Source organism: Ambystoma mexicanum, chromosome 2p (genome assembly GCF_040938575.1).
Source record: "Ambystoma mexicanum isolate Mex_15411 chromosome 2p, UKY_AmexF1_1, whole genome shotgun sequence".
NCBI lineage: Eukaryota > Metazoa > Chordata > Amphibia > Caudata > Ambystomatidae > Ambystoma > Ambystoma mexicanum.
Genome location: NC_090923.1, coordinates 1,100,608,186 through 1,100,633,621, shown reverse-complemented (window position 1 = coordinate 1,100,633,621; position 25,436 = coordinate 1,100,608,186). Strand labels below are relative to the sequence as shown.

Sequence of the window (25,436 nt, the reverse complement as noted above, 5' to 3'; positions counted from 1 at the left end):
GCTGTAGGGCCAGTCGGGCTGGACGTGGTTTGTAGGTTAGCGCTGGGTAGTTCCTGTCATACGCCATAAGCGGGGCACAAATGTCCGTAAACTGGTGTAAGAGGCCCGCCTTGGCTGTCGTGACTTTTTCAGCCACCAAGATGTCGCAGAGTTTAATCCACCATAACATCATAGAAGGGCCCTCAATGGTTTTCAAGTGCGGGCAATTGTGATTCTACCCGCCAGCAGGAGTTGTGTGAGGAGTTTGGCCCTTCTCTCTGATTTTGGGTAGGTCTCCGGTGTTGGCACGCCCAGTAGGATCATTTCGGGTCCCTTAGGGATTGTCACATGAGTGATATCTTCTATGGCCGAGATACACGGGTCCCAGAAGGTTTGTACAATGGGGCACGTCCACCACATATGGAAGTATGAGCCGGGGTGTCCACATTTGCGCCAAGACTGAGGATCAAGGGATTGGTTAAAATGATGGAGGCGGGTAGGGAGGTAATACCATCGCAAGAGGAGTTTATAAGCACATTCCTGGTTAGTGATGCAAAAGGAAGAAGAGTGGCTTCTAGACCATATGTCCACCCAACTTTGGTCTTCCAGAGTGTGTCCCAAATATGCTTCCCATTTTGCCATATAGGGGAGTCTATTGGTAAGCGTATCATCCTGGAGCAATTTGTAGAGCGTGGAGGTTTTCACCCTTTGCGGCAGGCTCTGTAAGTTAAGTTCAAAAGGGCTAAAGGCTCGTGTAGCTGTTTGCCGAGTCTGGCGATGAGAGCAACAATGTTGAAGTTGCAAGTAAGAGAACCTATCTGCTTCAGTTAGTTGAAAGGTCGATTTACATTGTTCAAAAGAGTAGGTTTGGACATCTTCAAAAAGTTGCCCCAGTGATTCAAGGACCCTGGTAGCCCAGTTTTTGAAGTTCATCGGATAGGACACAGGAGAAAAAGCCGGGTTGGGAAAAATCGGGGAGTGAGGGCCATGGCCCCGTGGGATCCCCTTATGTTTGATGGCCCAGTCCCATATAGTAAGGGTATGTTTGGTGGAGGCCAAGGTCTTTGCCCAGGTCTTCCGTAGAGGGGAGGGAATATGTGGGAGAAAGCAAAGGGGAAGTGTGAGGTGGGACTGCTCTAGCTCCACCCATTTCAGGGGCCCAGTGGTCATGTCCCAGGCTTGAACCTGCACCAATTGTGATGCTACTTGGTATTTACGTAAATTGGGGACCCCTAAGCCTCCCAACCGGGAATTGCCCATCATTGCCTTCTGGGATATCCTCGCTTTCCGGCCTCTCCATATAAACCATAGCATTTTCCTCTGCATGCGCCTAAGGTAGGGGGGTAGAGGGATCGCAGTGGGCAGGGAGGAGCAGGCATAATGAAATGGTGGGAGGAGATTCAAGGTCCCGCTCCAGTTCTTTAAAGAGCAGGGGGAAGTTCAGTGGGTATACAACTTTGGGGTGGGCCGGGATCTGGACTCCCAGGTAGGAAATAGATTTCTCATTCCAGTGGATCGGGCACATGGGCCCCAGTGCCTCACGCTGCCCAGGCTCCAAGCCTAGCCCCAAGGCTGTTGATTTCCCAAAGATGATGGCAAATCCTGAGACCCTCCCAAATCTGCAGAGCTCCTGGAGAGCAGATATCAAGGAGGGACGGATATCTGTTATAGATAACAGTACATCGTCTGCATAGAGTGAGATTTTGTGCTGGGAGGTTTTGACAGGAAGGCCTTTAATGCTTAAATCCTTTCGAACCCGCTGGGCGAGGGGCTCCATTACCAGGGCGAACAGGAGAGGGGACAGCGGGTATCCCTGCATAGTCCCGCAGGTTAGGGGGGTCAGATCTGACAGGTTGTGGTTAGCCCGGAGAAGTGTTTTTGGGGACTGGTAGTTGGCCAAGACCATTCTACGGAAGCCTGGGCCATAATGATCGGCTTTTAAAGTGAGTTGTAGAAAGGTCCAGTCTACCTTGTCGAAGGCCTTGGAGGCGTCCAACGCCAATAGGGCCAGCTTGTGTAAATTCTGGACAGCTATGTCCACTAGGTTTAGGGCTCTTCGGATGTTGTCTCCCGTTGATCTATACATTATGAACCCCGTCTGATCCAAGTCGGCCAAAGTAGGTAAGACGGCGGCCAGGCGATTTGCGAGAACTTTTGAGTAAATGTTGGCATCAATGTTTAGTAAGGAGATGGGCCTGTATGAGCTATTTTCCGTAGGATCTTTGCCGGGTGTAAGCAAGAGCATGGTTATATATTCTTGCATAGACGGGGTGATAGAGCCAAAGGTACCGAATGAGTTAAAAAGAGCTGTTAGCGGGGCTGCCAATTGGAGGTGAAACAGTTTATAAAACCTTGTCGTGAATCCATCTGGGCCTGGGGCTCCAGGCTTTAGGGACTTAATGGCCGCCTCCACCTCCTCACCTGTGATCGGGGTGTGCTATCCCTTTCTGTCAGGCTCGCCAAGGTGTGGAAGGGTGGCACCTTGCAAGTATTTTATCTGCTCTGCCATATCTCGAGGCGATGCTGACATTGTTTCGGAGAGATAGGTCGCTGCCAGTTGCAGTTTGTCACGATCAGCTTATTGGATCTGGCCCTGGGAGACGCTTAGGCCTACTATGGTGTTCTTTCTCTTTGCCTTAGCCAATTTCTCATCTAGAAGTTTGTTTGCTTTGTCGTTCTTAGCGTAGTAGCCTTTCTGTCTCCACTGCATAATGGGCCTCCAATTTCTTACGGGCTGTCTGTAGAGCGCCTTCCTCTTGTGGCGGGCCTCGGCCCTTTGGACCTTTGGACCTCTTCTTCCAGTTTTATGCGGGTTCGCTGTTTGCGTTTATGGTATGCCGCCCCATGTGCAATCAATTCTCCACTAACTACCGCTTTCATGGCATCCCAGGTATTAGCTGGGGATGTGTCGTTTGCCGGGTTTTCTTGAAAAAAGGTCTGAATCACTTTGGCAATAGAGTCCCTCATTGGCATCTTGTTCAGTATGGGATCGTATAGGTTCCAGCGGCGTCGAGGAGGAGGATCAAGGTCATGAGCTGGAAGAGTCAGTTTAATCGGGGCATGGTCCGAGAGTACCTCAGTTCCTATGGCCACTTCGTCTACAAAGGCGATGTCTTGTGGGGAGGTCAGCATCAAATCTATACGGGAGGACGTTCTATGTACATATGAGAAGAAAGAGAAGTCCTTTTCGCCTGGGTGAAGCACCCTCCAGGAGTCTACCACCTCTGGTGTCCGGAATAGATGGAGACGTTTTGTAGCGAGCTTGAAGTTTCTGGGAGTCGGGGGATGTGATCTATCCCAGATGGGGTCAGGGACTCCATTAAAGTCTCCTCCTATGATTATTTGGCTTTCAGCAAAAGAGAGGAGGGAATTGCACAGTGCCTCATGGAATGTTTCCTTACCTTCATTGGGGGCATAAACCGGGATAAGAGAGTAAAGATGGCCATGTACAAAACCCTTGACTGATGCATATCGCCCCCCCGGGCACAGTGGCGCCTTGAACTGCACCCCTCTGGCAAGGAATCCTGTACCCTCTTTTTTGGTCCCATTGTGAAATCCGATGGCAGCAAGAGTGTTTCTTGTAGGAAGACCACTGTGCCTCCCATATCCTGGAGCCATTTCAGCGTCGATTTCCATTTGAAAGGAGAGTTTAGGTCCTTTATGTTCAACAAAATAAAGTTACATTTCTGATGTGGTGGGGGGTCTTCTGGGGCGTTTACATTCCATAGGTAAGGGGCATGGCCAGGTGTGACTCATTCGCCATCAAGGTCTTATACCTTCATGTTTCCATAGTGCAGCCGGGGTTTTAACTTGAGCTTGAAACGTGAAGCCTTAACAATAAACTTGCAAGAAGCCGACCCTTCTTCGTCAGCATCTTCCTTAACCAACTGGAACAAAATGGTCTGTAAGTCACTCCAAGAGCGTTCAAGAGACATCCACCTTGGAGTTAGGCATGATCTGTGTGAAGCCCGCTAAAGATAGCTAAGTATTTTGCGTTCCCTATCCCTTCAGTGGCAACTGGACCATTTGTTGGCGATCCTCACTTTAGGACAGATCCGGTCATCTAGGCAGCAGAAGTCAGTCAGCTTTTAGCCCGTCAAATCCTGATGGGCAATCACCTTGCATTCCGACCCCTCGGCACCTTCGTCCAGGGTCTCTGATGCGCTTAGGAGATGTTGGGCCCCGTAGCTTGTCACGCTCAGGGGAGCGGGGTCTACACCTTCATGTGGCGCGGAGTGGTGAGAGGCCCCCCCCACATTAGTATTGATGAGTAAGAATGCCGCCATAGTATGGCTACCGCTTATGAGCCGGGGCGAGGGCTGTATGATTTATGAACGCAGGAGGGGCTCATGTAGTGCAGGCGCTCAGTGGGAGGTGGTGGTCCCGGTCATCCGATGCGTCAGGGGATCGGGGCTCATGGGGCTCATTTCCCCCTGTAACATGGGAGGTTGAGGGACCAGAATCTGTGCCCACGTCTTCCGCGGGGTCCTCCGTAGTACCGCTGTTGTAGTGGGGGATCCGCTGTGAAGGATATGAGACCCGCCGGGGCTGGGGGCACTGTCGTAAATATCCGCTGCTCACAGAAGGGCCAGGGCCCTGAGGCACTCGGGTGGCTCCAGGCCCAGCCGAGCGCCGTGACCAGGAGCTGTGTTCTCCCACGGCGCTGAGCGACAATGGATCCCCCGAAAGTCCAATGCCAAATGCGGTCTCAGCCTTCCTGCGGCCGCGGCGGTCGGGCGGACATGTAGCAATCCGCTGGTAAGATGCACATGCCACCCGGGTCCCCTTCCAGGGTGGCTCAGCAAGACGCGGAGTCGGTGCGTCTCTTCCCCTATGATCTGCGAGGTGCGCCCGCCATTTTAGACTGCTCCGAAGGCGGGCGCCCCAGACAAAGTCTGCAGTCGGGTGAACGAAGAAGCCTTACGGGCTCAGCTTGTTACCAGCATTGCATAAGGCATTCCGATCCCCATAAATGCTTCTTTCTGCCTACTGCCTAAGCGGGAACTGCATTTTATTAGTCGCCAAAGCAGGCTTCACACGGAGGCCATTAAAGGAGCAGCCTCATCGATGGCTCCCCAGGCCACGCGCTCAAGCCTGTAGTTTTTAACTGTGGTGCCTTGAATGAAAGGGCTTCATGCTGCATGCGAGAGCTGGGGCACACTGGTGTCATACCTTTGGTGCGCCTCAGCCTTTCACCGGCCCTGCCCCATTTGTGAGGGGGGCTCTCGTTAGGTGGCGTGACCTAAGTACACACATACTTAGGTCACGCCCCCTAATGAGAGCCTTTTTTCCCTCAATTTAGCATCCCACTTAATCCACTGGAAGCAGAGGGTGTGAAATGATGGGGATAACTAAAGTGAAAGGTGAAGAAGAGTGACAGATTGATACAGAGAGTGAGAGACAGAATGTGAAGGAGGCACAAGAGACAAAATACAAAGGAAAGAGAGGAAAAGATAATGAGAGAGAGAAGTAACAGAACAAGCGGGCGGGGAAAGAACGGGAGGGAGAAAGAAAGTTTGCAGGAGTGAGCAAAAATGCATAGCAGCTAAGAGATTAAAGAACCGTAGGGGTCCCTATGGAGTGGAAAAAACGGGCAATTGCCCCACCCCTCATTGCTTTTTTGCCCCACCCGGCCTCCCCTAATTCGTGTCCTGCCTCCCTGATAACCTGGTAATGAATTCTTTCACGAGCCCTAAAGGTGCTACTTCAACCAATCACATTTACGCTGTCTTAGTTTTCTGAGCCTGCTTTTTCTTTCTTCTGGTCTGAAACAGACACCACAGTAATAAATGGGCCATGAGTAACATTGGGTTGGAGGCCATCTATGTTAAAAGAGGGCTTCCCATATGATGGGTCCACTATTGTATTCTAAATGTGCTGCTTACAAACTCATTGGAACAACAAAACAAGACCTTTCCAAAGTGAAACATGCTTCTTAAACTTAAACCTACCAGTTTTCTTTAAACAGTGTTTATTTTTTTGTTGGACTATCCCCCACAAATACCCTTTGACTTTTGTGCCCCTTGCTTTGAGTTTTATGGCAGGTGTCAGACAGGCATGGTATCAAGAGAGACACAGACTCCAAGAGGTTAATTTCAAAGGCTTTATTTGCTAATGTTCCTAGACTGGTGTAATACCTAACTATCCCTAACTCTAAAGGGGTGGTTCCCCTAACTGATGTTTCTAAAGGCCGTCAATGTCTGATAGTCCAAACTCAAATTCTGTCTCTGTCTAAACATTTGCTTGCCCACACTCTCAACAAAAAAATTTGGTTGGGAGTCTTTAAAAAGGAAAAACAGTGGTTCAACAGAAATAAGAAACCAAGGTGGGTTTCAGATGGTCTTTTCACCAGGTGTTGCTTGGTCAATCTCACAAAAATGAGTTCAATCAAAAATGGCTGTTCGTAAGACCTTCTCCGCAGAGCCCTTGAAATATTCTCAAATACTTTCAGTGTCTTTAGTTCCTTGGGGCTCCCCTGCCCAAGTTTCAACTTGTTCACATTCCAAACACCACAAAAGAAATCTAACAGTTTCTCTTGAAGCTTCTCAGGATTCCCTTCCCCAAGCTTCAATCCTTTCAATACTGCAAAACAATACGTCTCCAACTTGGTTAGGCCACTCGGGGTTCCCCTCTTCAAGCGCAGGGCCCTTTTCAGTTTCCAACACAAATTCTGTTCTGTCAGGATGCGCTTTTCTTTTCTTTCAATGTCGGAATAAAAAACAAGTATTCCACTTTGTTAGGGCTCTCAGGGTTCCTTTCCCCAAGCTTAGGCCCCTCCTGGTTTCACATACAAGTTCAGCTCGTCAAGATGTACCTTTCCTTTTTTATTTACAGTTCTTTCACACACACTTCACTTGTAGGGTACAATCAGATTCTTTCGAAACCGCCTGGTTCTTTGCTCCTCCTAGACGTGACCACTCTGATCGGTAACCCCTTCTATTTATTCCTTGCTCTTCCTTTTAAACTTTTCACCTTCAGGTGCTTCTTGCACCCCTCTTGTTATCCTTTGCTTCTTTCCTGTGCACACCTGCACCTTCCTTTTGTTGTTCCTTCCTTGTGCACACTTGCACCTTCCTTTTGCTGTTCCTTTTTTTCACTGTGCACTCTTGCACCTTCCTTACATACTTTGTTTTTCCTTAACGTGCACCGTTGCACCAGTCCGTTTCTTTCTCGTGCTTCCTGCACACTTGTCACTGTGCAAGCTTTGCACTCTGTAAATATCTCTGTCACTTTTCCTTCGTTGCACTCTGAAAATGCCTGTCTTTCACCTTCTCTTCCACGCCGCTAGCGCAACTTCATATGCCTTTTTTCACTTAACTTCTCTTGCTTGCATCATTTCGTACTATTTCTGTCCTTCGTACACTTTTTCCCACTTTGCGCTCCATGCCGCTTTAAACTGTGTTTTTCTCCCGCTCTGCTTCAGCCGAACGCATGCTACCGAGTTTCTCTCTCTCCAACACACCGAGCAGCTTCGTGTTGACAAGCGGTCCCTCTGGATGCACGGGGTTGAGGTCAGGGTCTCACCACCTGCCCCTCAGACACACTTGGGACCGGCACAAATCCCAAGGTAGCGAGCTTTGGCCCTAACGTCACCAGCAGAATACAGGCTGCCTAACTCCGGGTCCTTGGAGGTACAGCTCCCTAGCCAGGCTGCGGCCCCTCACAAACACCAGGCAAGTGTCTCGGCATGCCGTTCTCCTCCAAGGTTCACTCCTTCCTGCTGCTCTCTGCTCCTTGGCTTCTCCGCTCCGGACAGCGTTCCCAGCTCACTCAACTCCTTGTGAAAAACCACACCTTTTATAGTTTAAAAAAACAGTCAAGTGGAGTACGGTGTGAGTGGTCATTATGAAATGCCTGACCCTGCCTAACTATTAATGGGACAACCTGAGTTCTTTCTATAGTATGTTTCCCTTACTTTGCCCATGTTGTTTCTATGGGTAATCTTCACTGCTCTTAGTTGCCTCCTCCTCGTCTCAGTATTTGTTGAAAATGGGGAGGGGGAAATGGGGGGAGATTGAAAATACCCTACGAAGGCTGAGGGAGAGTGGGTTTGGGGTGTTATTGGGAATGGACGGGAATACCATGTCTCGCCCTTGGGTTTCCTCCTCCCAATCCCTCGTGACCCTCCACTCAGGTGATCCTCCCTCGCTTCTCCATGCCCAGGGTCAGGATCCAAAAGTGATGGCCCTTCCCTGGCCACCTAAATGGAAGATCCTGAGGGAGTAGGTGGGAGAATACTGACAGGTTTCTCACACTGTCCATTGACACCTCAAAGACACTCCACTATAGAGTCACTCAATCTTACATGGGATTATGGTAAAGTGCAGATGGACATGGATCCTAAACGAGCAGCAGACAAAAACACAATTTGAAGCATTAGTATAGTCCCCTCCCCTGAATTTTCAGTGTGGTTGCGTCCCTGGCAAAAGACATAGCAAACAATGCAGCAGTAGCCCTGTCCCCTCATAAATCTCAGCACTCATTAAGTGTTGCAGATGATTGTTTGATGTACACATTTTGTGTACATCATGCATATATTTCTCAAATCAGGACTGCAAGCAAGCAGATTGGTTTACCGCAAAGGCTCTTCTGGGGGTGCCCAAGTCTTGTACTTATTCATTAATTAATTAATCTTTTATAACACGCTCAATACCAGAGACCAGTCTCTAAGCGCGGGCCCGGCATTCGAACCTGTGTTGCTGTGCAATTTCCTGCTTCCAAGACAAACCTGTTGCCCCTGAGCTATTCTCCTGGCCTTATTAAGACGATTGGGCAGTTTAAGGAGATATCAAGTTTTTCAATATCATTTGTGAAATAATTAACCATTCCTGTTTTTTTCTGTGTACATGTCTGGGAAAAAGGTTCCGTTTGTGGGGACAATGATGCAGGACCAGGGTCAGCATAGGCATTAATTAAAACAGACTGCAGGATTTGATTTGGGCACTAGCAACATGAAAATGTGTTTTACAGGGGGAATGCTGACATGTATTGTGAAGACCAGCCTACGGTGAGAAACCTGAAGGTGTCTCCCTGACTAATCCCTGGGGATCTGCCATCCAGGTGGCCAGGACACGGGCATCACTACTGGATCCAGTTCCTGGGGGTGGACCACTGCGGGGGGATCACCTGGATGGAGGGTCCTCGGGGAGTGGAAGTGGGACACCGATGGGTGAGATGGGTTATCCCCTTTCTTATAATGCCTTTTCCCCATCCTACCCCGTAGGATACTCAGAAACTCTACCCTGCCCCCTTTTCTGACACAAACATGTTCTTACATCAGAAAAAACAACAGACTAACACCAGAGCCGTTTACCTGACATGGCCCAATATAAGGGTCAGGCAAAGTCAGGCAATTGACCAGAACCACACACCTGACAGCCCTTTCCCTTCCTCACAGGGATAAAATATGGAACACAGTACGAGCAAGGCAGACCGCACAATGAGACAGCTATTCCAAGACGGCAGTTCAAGAGGAGGAGAAAGGTAGCGACAAGGAGAGAAGCAACCGTGCCTTTTTCAAGCCAGACCCACAAAGCTTCCGTGAAAGGAATCATGAGACCGCAAACAATAGCTGGTGTGTGCTGTAGCATATGTCAACGGTACCTGGAGCCCCCCTACACTGATAACCAGGGTGGGAGAGAGGCTTGCTATAGTGGTATTGTCCTTGACTACAGAGACAAGAAAAGCCAAGCGGTTCATCATAGCCGGTGAGTCGGAGGGAGAACCGATAAGAAACCAAATTGTGTTGAGCAAAGGCTGAAAATGGCAAAATAGGGTGAATCAAAGAACTGTTGAAACCGCAGGGGAAAGACCAGCTGCAGAGGGGTCCGGCGCCACATGGGTGCTCAATCAAAAATCTCTGGCTGAATCCCTTTTTTGTGTTGAAACTACCTATACCAGAAGGCCCTACCAGAGCCGCAAGGAAAATGTCAAAGTGGTCCAACAGGGGTCGAGTAAAACCACCTGTACAGTCAAAAGTATTTGACCCTCAAATCATTGGAAAGCCTAAGTGGGGGCTGGTAAAAGCTAATGGAAGTGAATCCCGCAATGTGTTGCAATTAAGTGAACTGTGTCAAACTGGCAAACGTGAACCCGGCTGAGGAATGCCTGCAGAATGGGGTGAAGCATGATGCCCCGATGAACATTGTGTTGACATGACTGAACCCGTCAGAGGGAAGTCCACAGTGAATTGTTTAAAAAGACATTGAGACTTGTGAATGCAACAGGTGAAATCTTTGAGTAAAAGCCGTAGTGAAGCCGACGGAGGGAGGCTAACATTCAAGAAGGGTCTGAGCCCGGAAGAGGGGGCTCCAGGGGTGAAAAGTCATCACCCAATTTGCATACGGAAAGGAACTTTTTATTTTATTATTTTGAACATATCAGGTCCTCGGAGGCAAGAGACTTTTTTAGAAAAGAGACTTAACCATCAAAGATCCTGATATTAGAGAACAGAAGTGTAGCCTCGCACGGGGAAAGCCTGAGAGTGTGCTGTGCTCAGGAGTCCTACCTTGTCCCGTGCTAAAAACGTGGGGAAGGGAGACCCCCGGCTATACCATCTTGACTTATCATTTATGAACACTTCTTTCTTTTCTTGTGAACACTATCCAACACTCTTTTTGTACTTAGCTTTAAGGATTGGCAATAGTTTTTTTTTTTTTTAGTATACGCCCTTTTATTTGGCAAGACGCCACTAGGACTTCCTTATTATTTAATGGTCGTAGTTTGCTCCAATCTTAGCTTTAGGTTTAGATTAGGCGTTTTTTCCAACCCATTTATACAGTTTCATAAACACTCTTGAACTGTGATCACTTGTGTCTGTCTTTACTATTGCCATTGAGTTGCTTATACTACTTACTTTCTTTGCACACAAAATGCATGAAAGGGGTACTGAGCTGGCATAACTTGCTTGAAAGTGGGGCAATGCTGAAATATATTGTAGAGAGGGGCCTCCTGATTACATTATGGAGACAGCCAGCATCAACACCCATCACAAGATGCTCCTGAGTACTATCTGTGACCTGGCATCTATTGGAGTGTTTCACGTGCCTACTGCAGAGCGGAGTGTAAATTCTACATGGTCAGCCGATTGGTCTGACATTTTTGCTGTGAAATGCATGATTCAACACATTATTTTAAAAAATCTGACCGGGGAAACCCTGGCCAAACCATTACTGGTTTAGTTTGCATGCACTTACTCAGTTCAATACAGGAAAATCAACTCTAGTGTCAAGGAAGCCAGTTAAGATGGCTAGATGGGTCTTGCTACCTTCTTTGACGACACATTAGGAGAACCGATTTCCCTGATAAAAGAAATAGGACTTTTTCCATAGTACGCCCCTCTACCCACTCCTACGATGCTGGATACTTCCCTGCCCTGGCGTGGTCACAATGCGCCACCTCTCAGACCAGTTCAGGTGCCGTAAGAACACTAGGGTTGAGATGCGTGCAGTATAAATACTGGACAACATAACATTATAAATGCTGGACTGCAGCCATGAATGAGTGATTATACCACACTTAACACATTGTGATATCCATAAACTGTCCTATAGGTCTTACTAAGTGCAAGTCTTAAAAACACACCAGAATAGCCTTTGTGATAAACGCATCCGATTGTCAAATGGTGGCTACAAAAGGCATGCCTATTTTAATCACGCTTAAAGCGCACAACATTTGCGCATCGAACAATTAGCATTAATTGAAGCTGAGACTTTTGAGAGGGCCGTCCCTAAACTGTTTTATGGTTACTGCTGCAGCCATTAAGTAAACTGCTTCCCATCAGAGGGGCATTCCTAATAACAAAGACAGTGTGGAAAAACCCAAGATGTGCAATTTAGGAGGCCTGCAGGCGAGGAAACTTTCTACCACCATTCAGATTATTTTCGCAGGGGCAGCAGCTGGACATAAAAGTGGCAGAGACTGGCTCAAAATGTTCAGTTTTCCATCACCTTGGTGCATGTGCAAGGGTAAGTTTGGCAATGCAGGATTTCCTCAATAGTCACTCTATGTGGCCCATGGCAAACCTTCATACGAGACTCCCTGTGCCTCTCACTACTGTGTGACTGAAACATTACGTGTACTTCTCAATGATTATATATTCTTTGAAGCTCTTAAGATACATCTGGATGGGTCATTATATGGTAAAGGGATAGCATTTAAGTTAGCTAGATGGTGGGCTGCACTCTGCACTGTTTGACATACCTTTAGGATTTTGGGGGGTTTGATTTGACTTCAGGATTTTACAAGGTGCATGTCAAAAGAGCTTAGCAGGATTAACTGCATCTGGGGGTAGAGTGTTAGCATTAATCAGCTGAAGGTGAAATTAACAAAAAAGCAACTGTTTCAATGCTTTGCGAAAACTAAACAGATTTGGCGAGTCTAAGATGTGAAGAGGAAGGGCATCCCACAAACAGGGTCCTCTGACAGCAAATGGTCTGTATCCTTTTGCAGTAGACTTGGTTTTGGGGATTAGAAGCAAAAGCAATTTAGAGGAAGCTTTTCAACATTCACGCATGTGATTTACAGTGCCGGTTACTGGCAAAGATAGGTTGTATCACACAACCTATTTATGCCAGCAATGTTCACTTTAAATCACATGAATGAAGCTGCTGCCACACAACCTATATATGCCAGTAATGGTGACTTTAAAACTTAAAATCGAAGCACCTCATGGATGGGCGTAATTATAGATGGGTGGGGGGGACAAGTCCCCCCAACTTTTATGGCATGCCTTTTTGTCCCCCCCTTTTTGCCTCCCCATCTTTTAGTGGGAGGGTCGGGGGCCATGTCTCATTACATAATAGCACCATGGCTGCCTCCAAACGCGAAATGACCCCCAATGACTTATTTTGAGTTGTAAAGGCACTACTGGTGTAATTAAAAATGTCTTAACCAGGTCTGCCTTCCGCCACTAAATTTATGAGCACTATGTGTATTCTTCACTGAAGTCCTGTTAAAAACAATCATTGGCAAAGCCAACAGTGTTCGCTTGTTTATAAGTATTAGGGATCTATTGGCACTGCTACTAGATGCCCAGGTTCTTGCACCATTTTGCAACTGCTACCGTGAATAGCCAGTTAATACCAGTAAGGCAGTGCCTTTCCCATGCCTACACACAATTCCTAACTGTTGGCATTGCCAATGCTTGTTCTATATGGTGGCATAGACTATAACAAAAAAGGCCCAGGAAAGAGGTCAGAGTTCACGTACAATACTTATTTATTGTCTATTTAACTTAGCCTTCCCCTCTGCTTTTCAGTATGAACATGCCACAAACATTGCCAAAGATTTGTATTTCTGAAAGAAATAATATAAAGAAAATGTGGATTTAGTATGAAAGATGGCTTGCTTTGTTATCAAATTCAACGCTTCTGCTGTATTTCACAGCAAAACTAAGCAACCACAACATTATTTTCCATTAAAGCTCAGAGTACACATCTCCAACAGCAGCTGCCATTGAAATTAGCAATTTGAGGTGATGGCAGAGGCCGAAATTGGCAGGAACTAAAAGGTACAAAGTTTCCCTACTTTTCGGGAAAATCTGCTGGCGTTCGCATCCTTTGTGTCACCCGTGCACCGTTGCAAGATGGCGGGGAAGGCACCGTTTTTTGTTTGTTTATTAATCTTCTACTGGTGATTCGCTCCTGACCTCTACTGGTAAAACTCATGTGTACCATCTAACTGAGCTATCTCGCTAATACTTTTGTTTATTTAATACATACACCCATTCACAAACCACCACAAAACGCACGTCAACCATACCTGCCGCGTATCCGGGTTTATCCTAAAGACTCTGGGGTTTTACGCTCTTTTCCAGGTCTCCGAGTAAGAGCGTGGAGTCTCTGGGATTACCAGCAATCCAAGGAATTCCGCCCACACCTCGATGTGATTAGCTACAAACACCCGTAAGTGGACAATCACATTGAGGTGTGGGCGCAAAGTAGGGATCTGCAGCACATCGGAAGGCCGGGCAGCATCCCATTAGCAGCATCTCCTGCACTGAACATAGCAGGGAGATCCCCCATTGGCCACCCCCTACCTCTTGTGGCCACAGTGTTACATAGTTACATCACGCAATAACCACAGATAATTTAGTAAGGTTTGTGGAAAAAACAAGGTCACTGTTTTTATTTTTTGAGCAACATAAAAATGGGACGGTCCCAGCTACATACTAACACGTTGCATGAAAGGGTGAACCATGTCATCCTTGTGTGAAACGCGCACACACAAACTCAACTCACTTCAGAGAAAAAGACAGCTTGGTGATCTGCTGCTTCAGTCTATTCAAAAAGGGGAGGAGGTAACGGCTGTTACCTCCTGGTTACTGTGTCATATAATCCAGATTTAATATAAGGCCCACCGTTTTATGTTCCTAATTTAGTAGTTGAAAAGTTATACGGGGAGTCCTGCAATATCAAGTTGCTAGAGACGGTTCACTCACTTGAGGAACGACACAGAGTATGGGGCCTCGATTATTTTGATGAGACAATACATTTGCTCACACTAAAGGCTAATACTCAATGAAAAGGACAGACAACCAATTCTGGACTGCACAGCAACACTATTGACTTTATTTTTGAGAAGCCAATGTTTTAAAATAATACAAAGCAAATGTGCACTTTATGTGTGCAATATAATTTTATGAACTCTTAAAAAAAATGGGGGGAAGAAGGGATCATGTGACAGCATCTGTAACGTTGCTTTTACCATTGTAGTTTTAATATTTATGAATAGAAATTCAAAGAAAAGAGCATTTTAAATCAACAGCAAATTCTTTGACAAACAGCCTTTTTTCCCAAAACTAGTTCAATGTACATTTCGGATAAAAAACATACTGCTAAATTGTGTCACCGACATCGATCATGCCAGCCTGTTAAAGCTTGTCAGTACACTTCCTAATTATCTGCCCACCACCGCGAGTAAGTATATCTTGCGCACCATCCAACCCGCTTATGTATACACATGTAACAGTCTGCTACTCGCATGTATGATTAGCCTTTCCACTCCGCTCGCTATAATTGTGTGCGCTTACCTATCGCCCATTCGCCCTGAACTACATACATTTCGTATAAGTCTCTTGCAATGGCTCACAACGTCTAACGCATCAATTGTCAACTGCCTCAGCGTTCTGTTCCTGCCATTGTAAATAACGTATGCTAGCACTATACGAACAATATAACCTGCCTTTTGTTGCTTGCACCTTTCATGTTTGGTAATAACACCATAGCCCATAATGTGCAAATTGTGAGTGCCGACCCCTTTGCCCAGAACTGTTTTGCAGTTAGTTAAGTAGTATTACAGCCAAATCGCATTTCCGATCAATGTTTTGCCTCTGTGCATGAACTGCACTCCAATGTCAGCTGTGCCCCAGCCTATAACCTGCTCACAAAGGCTGTTTTACTGTATGTTCGTCAGCAGTTCCACTTCCTAAAATACGGACTCCGACAGTGTTTGCCTCATGTCCTAAATCGACTAACTAACCGTGACACTCTTGTGTTCAGCTTTACACTGCCACAGCAAAGCTGAAATAGCCTACTCCTGCACTGTGATAATTTAGTTGAAATAGCCTATTCTTGCACTGCCACAGCAAAGTTGAAATAGCCTATTCTTGCACTGCCACAGCTAAATTGAAACAGCCTATTCTTGCATTGTGACAATTTAGTTGAACAAACCCACTTTCACATTGTGCCAGCCATCTGCTTCTACCTATGAGGCTTATTGTGCCTACTTGCCTGCACCTAGCCCACAGCTTCCTAACCCTCCATAGTTTAATAGCCTAGACTACCTTGTGGTCGCTAACAGACCACTTCTGATTGTGTTGTGCCTTATGGTCGCTTACAGACCACATCTGACTGTGTTGTGCCTTATGGTCGCCTACAGACCACATCTGATTGTGTTGTGCCTTATGGTCGCTAATAGACCACATTTGACCTGTGTTGTGCCTTATGGTCGCCAACAGACCACATTTGACCTGTGTGGTGCCTTATGGTCGCTTACAGACCACATTTGATTGTGTTGTGCCGTATGGTCGCTAACAAACTACACTTGACTTGTGTTGTGCCTTATGGTCTCTTACAGACCACATTTGATTGTGTTGTACCTTATGGTCGCTAACAGACCACATTTGATTGTGTTGTGCCTTATGGTCGCTAACAGACCACATTTGATTGTGTTGTGCCTATGGTCGCTAACAGACCACATCTGATTGTGTTGTGCATTATGGTCGCTAATAGACCACATTTGATTGTGTTGTGCCTTATGGTCGCTAGCTAGCTGCTACCTTAAACTTGCCTGTTAGTCGCGCCATTTTGCAAGTGTGCTTCAATTTCGAATCCAGCGCTACCTTTAACTAGCCTGTCTGCCCCAGGGCTTATAAGCACCAGCCCAGCCAACTACATCCACCATCCCTCTAGTGCCTTCATCATCCCGCCCCGAATATCTGAACTATGCCAGCCTGGCTAGTATTCATCATGTTCCCCTTCTGCATTATGCCCGATTGCACGCCATGCAGCAGAAATAGTTATATCCCATTCAGTAATGGACTCGCCAAGCGTAGCTGTCCCAGACACCACCCCGTTCCATGCCCCACACCCTTCCTGCCCTCCCTACCTCCTTTCCCCAACAGTACACCTACAGACCACAGTACTAAAATCAGCGTTACTTTAGGTAACCCTCTACCTAACCTCGCCACAGATGACCATTCTGACAATTTCCAGAACTCTCTCAATATGCTAGAACATCGCCCTACAGCCCACCCTAACCTCACGACCCGTAACGACAGACTAGGCTGTAGACTCCCCACTTTACTCAGCAAAATGACTAACAATCCTACAACTAAAGTCTCTAATAAAAACACCATTGCAAACACTGTGCCACTCAAAGGAGCCTTACCTAATGTTAGATCCATTGTGGCCCATCCTACGGAAATTGCCGACAACATCCGCTCAGCAGACTTGGATTTCCTCGCCACCACAGAAACCTGGCTTCATGCCACAGCAGGTCCCTCTCTAACCCTTCCGGTTCCAGACAACTACTCCGTCCTCAGGGCCGACAGACCCAATGCCCGTGGAGGAGGTGTAGCACTCATATTCAAATCCTCGCTTGACATTAGATCTGTGACCTCCCTTCCTCTAAATTCCTGTGAACACCTATCCATTAAAATTCAAACCACCCCTAAGAATACTATCAGCCTGGAACTAATATACAGACCCCCTGGTCCCGTAGGTTCCTTCGAGGAAGATATAACTTCCCTCATAGCTGAAAAATCTAAACCTTTATCACAGAATATTATTCTAGGTGACTTTAACTTGGGATACAATGATCCTCACGACACTCCAGCATCCTCCCTCGCTAATGCACTATGCGAACACAACTACATTCAACTTAACACCTTACCTACACACCAGAAAGGCAGAACTTTAGACTGGCTCGCTGCCCACAATTGCAACATTATCTGCAAAGACCCCCAACCACTCCTATGGACCGACCACTTCCTACCTTCATTTGACATTAGCACCAATAACCCACACCACATACAGTGCCCACCTGCACCAGCATGTCTGACAAGAAATAAGCGGAACATTACCGCTGAAGCCCTCATCCCATTGGTTTAACCCACCCTGAACTTGATCCTAACACATCGGACCTCAATTTACTAGTAGACACCTACAATAACGCCATGACCAAAGCTATCGACCTTGTTGCCCCTCTAAAACTACGCAAAGGTAAACCCAAAGCACATCTTAACTCCTGGTACACACCAGAACTTAAAATACTAAGAAATAAAAAGTCCAAAATGGAAACCCTTTGGAAAATGAACCCTTCAGAGGAACACAAAATCAATCTCACAAATGCATCCTCCCTTTATAAAAAAGAAATAATTTGCACTAAAAAGGAAGCCTACAATACAAGAATAAGTAATGCAAGTTCCAGTACCAAATAATTATTCACCATCCTGAAGGAGTTGGAAAACCCCAATCCACCTACGGACACGTCCGTGAAGGACCAACTCTGGTGCACTAGTATCCAAGATGCCCTTGCGAACAAAATCACTGGCCTACAAACAAAAATTGAAAATAAAAGACTACAACTTTCTAATAGTAGCCCCACCCCTAGCCCCCCTATCCCTAGCCCACCCACCACCCCTAACACTAACCATGGCTTCACCTTCAAAAAAGTAACTGTACTAGAAGTGCAAAAAATCATAAACTCCCTCAAACCGTCAAACTGCAAAGGGGACAGTTGCCCCGCACAGATTATAAAAGATGCAGCAAGAGACCTCGCCCCCTTCATTTCTAAGCTCATAAACATGTCATTATCCGCCAACTCGGTACCCAACAATTTGAAACAGTCATGGGTCCTCCCGCTACTAAAAAAAACAACCTTGGACCAAGCCATCCCCACAAATTACAGGCCTATCACAACTGTTCCCTTCCTGTTAAAAATCCTTGACAGAGTTGCTTACTTGCAAATTCAGCATTACCTAGAGTCCAATCAATTACTCGGATTGCGTCAGTCTGGCTTCCGGCCTCAACATGGAACAGAAACTGCCCTGGTTGATCTTAAAAGTCAGATCGACGAAATTAAAGATAAGGGTAAGACTGCCATCCTACTCCTCTTAGATCTCTCAGCAGCCTTCGACTTGGTGGACCATAAAATACTCTGCAACCACCTCTCCTCTGCTGCCCACTTTTCTCCCTCTGCTGTCACTTGGATACAGTTCTTCCTGGCCAATAGAACCATGAGAGTCATCTCTCCGGTGGCAGCAGCAGACCCCATCCCTATCACTTGCGGTGTCCCTCAAGGCTAATGTGTTTCACCCACCCTATATAATATCTTTACAAAGCCCATCTTTGATAAACTGGACCGTCTGGGTGTCACCTACACAAACTACGCGGATGACACCCAGATACTCCTCACCATCTCGGGCAGTTAGAATACTGATGTAGCCAGGATCAATGAAATCTTCTCTGTCATTCAGGCATGGATGGCCACACATGGCCTCTGCCTGAATGACGAGAAGACTGAACTGCTCATTGTTGGTTCACCAAAAAATTAAGTCCCAACTACTCCAACATCATAATTGATGGAAATACTATCCCGGTTGCCAAAAACGTGAAAACACTTGGCTTCCATCTCAATGCCAATATTAACCTCACTAAGCAAGTCAACTCGACCGCTTCAGCCACTGCCTATACAGGAAAACTAATTAGAGCCTGTAGACCATTTCTTTCCTCTAACAGCTGCCTCACGCTAGCCAGAGCTCTTATACAATCTAAGTTAGACTACTGTAACAGCCTCTACTTAGGGGCTAACCAAGCGATAATTAGTAAACTCCAAGTCCTTCAAAACAATGCGCTACGGGCAGCGCTAAACATTCCCAGGCGTGAGCACATCTCTGCCACTAGAACTACATGCAAATGGCTCACCATCCAACATAAAATCGATCTAAAAACCCTCTGCCTCACTTACAAAGCTCTCAACCATCTAGCCCCCCCTACCTTACTAACAAATTGACCATGAAATCTTCCATCAGAACCACAAGATCTTCCAATACCTTATGTCTCACAGTACCTAGATTCACCTCTAAAAGAGCCAGAGGCTCGAGCTTCACTGTCCTCGCCTCCCAACTCTGGAACGCCCTGCCATTGAATATTAAGTCATCAAAATCCTTCCAGTCCTTCAGGAAACTTGCCATTGGGTGGCTTCTGACAAAAAGTCAACCTTTAAGTTAAACTTAGCTATATACTGTACATATTGCATATGTCTCATTTTATCATTATTGGTTGCTATCACCTCCACTGTCTGTATATTCTGTATATAACTGTTGTTCAACTATTACTGTTTATTACCATGTACTGTGCCTTGTAACTTGTACTAAGCGCCCCTTTACTCCCGGGTCCGGAGCGCTATAGAAATAAAATAAACAAACAAACAAAACCTGGATCACGTGCTAACAGTTTGAGTTGTGTTCGTAATTGCGGGGCCTTTATTAACAGTGAAGACCCGGTGCTGTTTAACACCTGTGTCCTGTTCTGTCTGGCCATGGCTCTATAGGTCAGCCAGGTCGAGTTAACATAGCCCAAAATGTCAGTGGGGGTAGGGGGCTGAAGCCTGGTCAGTGGAAGGGTGTTGCGCCACTGGTGATTATGAAGGGGCGGGGTGCATGAAGCTGTATGTTGTGGGGGACAATGATCGAAACTAATGGTGGTCATTTAAGTGCATTTTCATTCAGTGTTTTCTTCAGTCTCAATATAACTGTTGTACTACGTAGAGTGGGGGAAAGGCAGGACCAATACATGGGGTTTCAATTGTGGGGGAGTAGTGTATGGAATGCAGGGCAGTGAAGGGGCGTGGCTGTGGGGAACATAGTTCCACTACTTTTCTTTTTTTTTACTGGGACAAAGTTGGAGTGGTCTGCAGTGAAACTGTCAGCCTCTCTTGTCAGGTCAATGTGCCGACAAGCGAGGAAGACTGGGAACGTCAATCGCAATCAGGTGAGCCTCCAAAAGAGCCGTATGGCTGGGACGGAGTCTTACATGTTTGGCTGATGTTTCAAAAAGGCCTCCAGGGCTGAAGCCAATACCGTCATGTGACATACTCAACTGTGAAAATGCAACAGGGATGCACTGAGTTAATTAGGTCTCATTAGCCTCCGAATAGTACATAGGGCGGGGAGAAAAAGCCAGCTTCATGTCATTTCAGTAACTCTGAAAAGCCTGAAGGGACGAGGCAGTTCGTACAAGGAATGGAAACTTTGAAAAGCTGGTAGAGCCAATTACGTTTTAAGCCACCCAATGTAAGCAGTTCCGTTTCTTTCTGACAGTGTATTCATTTATTGTTGAAGTCTGATCACAGTGCCCACAGCTCACCCATTTTGTTTTGTTATTTCTTGTGATGTCACTGGATCACTGGAAAACAGTAATAGCTGGCTAGCATATTATATGATTTTGTTTCTGTGACATCTCAGGTCAAAGGTTAAGTGGTGTTACTTCTTGTAATTGCATTATGTTATATATTTAATTATTTGTTTATTTGTTTATTTATTTATAAAGAGCACCGCACCCTAGGGTATCCGGGCGCATATTGCTATTTTTAACCCACAAAAAACGTACCAATTTATGGTAGAAGAATGTTGTATCTTACATTACACTGTCCCTTGTGTAATGCCCACTCAAAGACCTTCCTAAAAAATAATACTATCCCTGGAAAAACGACCACCCTCAGGACTGCACTTAAGAGAAACCTCCCTTTTCTACAGGCACATTCCAAAACTTCCCTCAGAAACGCACCTCATAGAAACTTCATTCATAAACGAAATTCCATACAATGTTCAGGGTTGTCCTTATCTAAATTTCCCCAGGGCAAAAACCCATTTCAGAAATACCTTACCTAACCCCTCGGCCTCCGAATGTGTTCCTCGCCGGAGATGTCCTTGATAAAAAACACTTTTCAATATGTGCTATTATAGAAACTTGATTAAGAAAACCTATTTGCAGAAAATGGCCTATCTCTCATAATACCATATTCCAAAAACGTCTTTACTAAATGTCTCTCTACAACATTCTTACAAGTATTCCTTAGCACCTCAAAAACTTCCATCAAAAATACTTTGTATAAATGTACCACACCACCTGAAACTTCCAAAAAGTCTCTTGGTTTGTTGCTCTGGGAAATATTTTCTTCATACTACACTAATGCCCCCCAAAACAGAAAAGCCCCTGCAGAAAATAACCATAAAGATTTCTATCTTTAATTTAATTTTACTCGTTCCAGGAATGAAATCAGAAATCCATTCAATAAAACTTGCTCACTCACCCCGGGCTTCCTTCCATCCTAAGCCGCTGAGCTCCCCTCGACCCCCTTTTCCAGCCATGGCTGAGGCACTGGAACCCAGTTGTGAGGCTTGGACACGAGCAGCACTGTAGGCTTCAAAAAACGCGGGAATCCGGCGGTACCACGGGGTGCTGACACGTGCTGCTCCTCCGATGACGTCACGTACGTTTCTCGCCTGTCTCGAACCACCGTAATTCGCAACAAGCCCTTGACGGCCGCCAAAGGGAAGCACACGAACTGAGCTGATGCGGCAGAGAGTAACGAATATCCAATGAGGTGACATCGGAAAAGCGAGTAGCCTGACAACCAAAGCCCAAAATAACACCGAGCGTCAGCGGTTCAGGTTTCGGGTCAGCGGACCTTGCACTCTGCGCTCTACTACTCCTTTCCTTTTACGGATCGGGCAGGTCCCTCCCCGTCTTTTCTTATGACAACTGTCTGAACCACGTTGTGCTTGTTTGCGTTGCAAGCTCGCCACTGCTACAGCCTACCTCGTGCGTTCTATGCCTCGTTTTGACGCTGCGGCCATTTTGTAGATCTCTTTTCCAGCTGGCGGTCACAAGTAAAGTATAGCTTCGAAATTCCAAACGAGAGGGGTTGTCGCAGTAGGTTTATACATTTTTTCAGACGCTATTTTTTGTTTTACAACCGGTGAAAGGTTTGTTAACTGTTTAAAATAATCTGATTACTTATCGGTAATCTTAAATACTACGATTCCTTCCTCGCCACAGTACAATAACCCTCTCCCGATTCTATTTCTTTTTCCACAATGCCCCGCTCCTTTCCCTCGGAATATAATTCCTTTTACCAACATGCTTAAGTCTGTTTACATTACCAACGCAGATGCCAAAGCATACATGCCAGCCCTCCTGATTTAGGCAGGGGACTCCTGATTTTTCAATAAAAAATAGTGCTATTTTTTTTACTGTCTGAGGCCTAAAATAATTATAACCACAATACATCCCTATGGGAAAATTACAATCTCCCGATTTCTGTAGGGAAATAAATCTCCCTATCATGTAAATATTAGCATGTCCACACTTAGATAGAATTGTGAACATTAGTTTGCGTCGCATCTGGATGGAATTGTGAACATTGGACTGCGTCAGGTCTAGATAGAATTGTGAATGCTAGCATGTCCACACTTGGATAGAATTGTGAATGTCGGCATGTCCCCGCTTGGATAGAATGGGAACATTGGCCTGCGTCGCATCCAGATAGGTTTTTGATTGAAGGATAGCATGCCCGCGCCTAGATGAAACTTGAATGTTAGCATGTGCCACACTTAGAACTGTGAACACCAGCCTGCGCCACTCCTAGATAAGATTATGAATGTTAGCATGCCCACAACTAGATAGAACTGTGAACATTGGCCTGCGCTGCTTCTAGATAGGACTGTGAAAGGTCAACAAGTGCCACACTTAGAGAAAACTGTGAATATTAGCATGCTAAAGGTCAGGTAACCCACTAACCAATATAACCTCAAACTCTGCATACTTATCTCACTCAAAAACTCACACAACCATCTCTCACACCACAAGCCGCACGCACTTTACAACACTGCAACAGCACATAAGCCGGAGCAACAGCACACACGGACTGACACCGATCCAATACCTGCACCAAAGCTCAGTATCTGGTGTATACCGAGCTGAAACTGCCAATAGAACACCACTCCTCTCACTATCCTACTCCCTCTTCACCTTACTAACCCATCCCACCTTATCGTTTACAGATCCGCCAGAGCGCCTGGGGACCAATTCCGTTGGTGACGGTGCGCGGTACAAATACCTTTAACATTTAACATGTATACCTGCCTAACCTGCAGATTTTTCCCGGAGACTCAGGAATTTTAACCATTTCTCTGGGTCTGCGGGAAAGACCCTGGAATCTCAGGAATTCTTTTTTTTTCTTTTTTTTGAGTTAATTGATTTTTATTGAAAGTGGTGTTATTTCCGGTCCTGTCAGATTGTCCACACGATTGGCTGCCAAAGACTGCTGCCGGATGGGCGGGGTGTGTGGGCAGAGCCGTGTGTACATGGGCGGAGTCTTGTGTGGCTGTGGGCGGGGCATACATATCAGGATTTTTGATTTTCAAATGTAGGCAGGTATGCTTTCATGGGTTCCACAATGTTGGCATGTCTGTCAAAACCATACTCTCACCCTTTTCTGGTCTCAGGGTGGGTGAAGACACAAGATTTCCTTTTAGGGGGTGTGGGAGCCCATTGATTTGCATATACGAGCTAGGGGCTTGGCAGATGAATGAACAGATTCATTGGCTGGTGATACCTGCCAAAAGCGTGTGAGTTGAGAGGTATGTGAAAACCTATTCCATCTGGGGTGGGAGAGGTAAGTTGAAAGTACTGCATGCATGCCAACATTTTGCCACAGCTGGGAGGGAGATTTTGTAACAGAAATCAGGAGAAGTGAATTAAAGGGGTAGTTCGCTAAGAAATGTTATTGTCCTAATCGATCAGGCATGTGTTTTCAATCGTGTATCAATCCATCTTAAAACAAATTCCTATGCACCTTACCTTAGTTTTCCTCACTTTTATTGCCGAAGAAAAAGCCTGCCTTGGCACCGCCATCTTGTGGAAATCTTATCCGTTGATGCATCGTCCTAGGTTCGAGTACCCTTACTGCACTAAATCATATCACCTGCCCCTCAAAGCTGACATTACTTGTCATAAGGATATGCTCCACCTATTTTAATTACGTTAGTGGTCAGCGTCACCTATCTATCTGTGTGCTTATAAAGCACCAAAGCCCTCAGGCATCCAGACGCCCGAAAGAGAGAAAAACATAAGACAAGAAAGCACTACAAAACAAACACTCTGGGGTCCATCCTAAGCGAACAACCTGATCTTAAGGAGTTTCCTGAAAGTGGAATGATTTTCTTTCTTCCTAAGTGATTCAGCGAGCTCGTTCCAGGCCTGCGCCACACGAACAGAGAAGGAGCAGCCATTCCCCCAGACTCTTTTGAATCGGTTGACCTTTAGGGTACAGGCCTCTGTTGAACGTAGGGTCCTACTGGGTCTATACATCTCCAGGTTCTCTTTTAGGTATTCGGATGCGGACCCAAAGAGACATTGTGTTGCAATGTCAACAATTGAAAGAGAATTCTGGCTGCCACCGGGAGCCAATGGCGCTCTCTATGGGCCACTGTTACTGACTCTCTATGTGCAATGTTATAGACTATGTATACTGCTTCATTTTGGAGTTTCTGCAGTTTATGAATGCAATCCTTACTAGCTACCCCAAGCAGGGAGTTGCAATAGTCGAGCCGCGTAAGATAGTAGCTCGTGCCAGATTAGCGCGATTTTCCCTCGTGATCATAGGACCAGCCAATCTCAGGACTCTAAGGTAGAAATTAGAGTTCTTAACTATGTAGTCCATATGGGCATCGACGCTGAGCGTGGCCTCCATGAAGGTGCCAAGAGTTTTAACCTTCCTAGCTACCGGAACAAGACCTCCATCAATATGGAAACTAGAAAATTCCTGTCCTAAACTCTCTCGGGAATGCTTGGACCCACATATCATAAACTTAGTTTTACTAACATTAAGGCATAGCCAATTTGTGGACATCCAATTTGTGATGGCCATGTAGATTTTATTTAGCCTCT

The 25,436-nt window shown here is 46.1% G+C and overlaps 1 protein-coding gene across 3 annotated transcripts in view; it reads right to left on the bottom strand.

Annotated features, from left to right (window-relative positions):
* Positions 1 to 22,252, bottom strand: part of MACROD1 (mono-ADP ribosylhydrolase 1) — a 1,116,388-nt gene extending 1,094,136 nt beyond the window's left edge. Inside the window, exon 1 of one of the 3 annotated variants that reach the window (XM_069645104.1) lies at positions 21,796 to 22,252. In XM_069645104.1, coding sequence (XP_069501205.1) covers positions 21,796 to 22,096 — 301 coding nt within the window. In that variant the 5' untranslated portion in view covers positions 22,097 to 22,252. The remainder of the gene's footprint in view (positions 1 to 21,795) is intronic. The other 2 variants (XM_069645106.1, XM_069645105.1) reach the window with 2 other exon arrangements.
* Between the last annotated feature and the right edge of the window lie 3,184 nt (positions 22,253 to 25,436).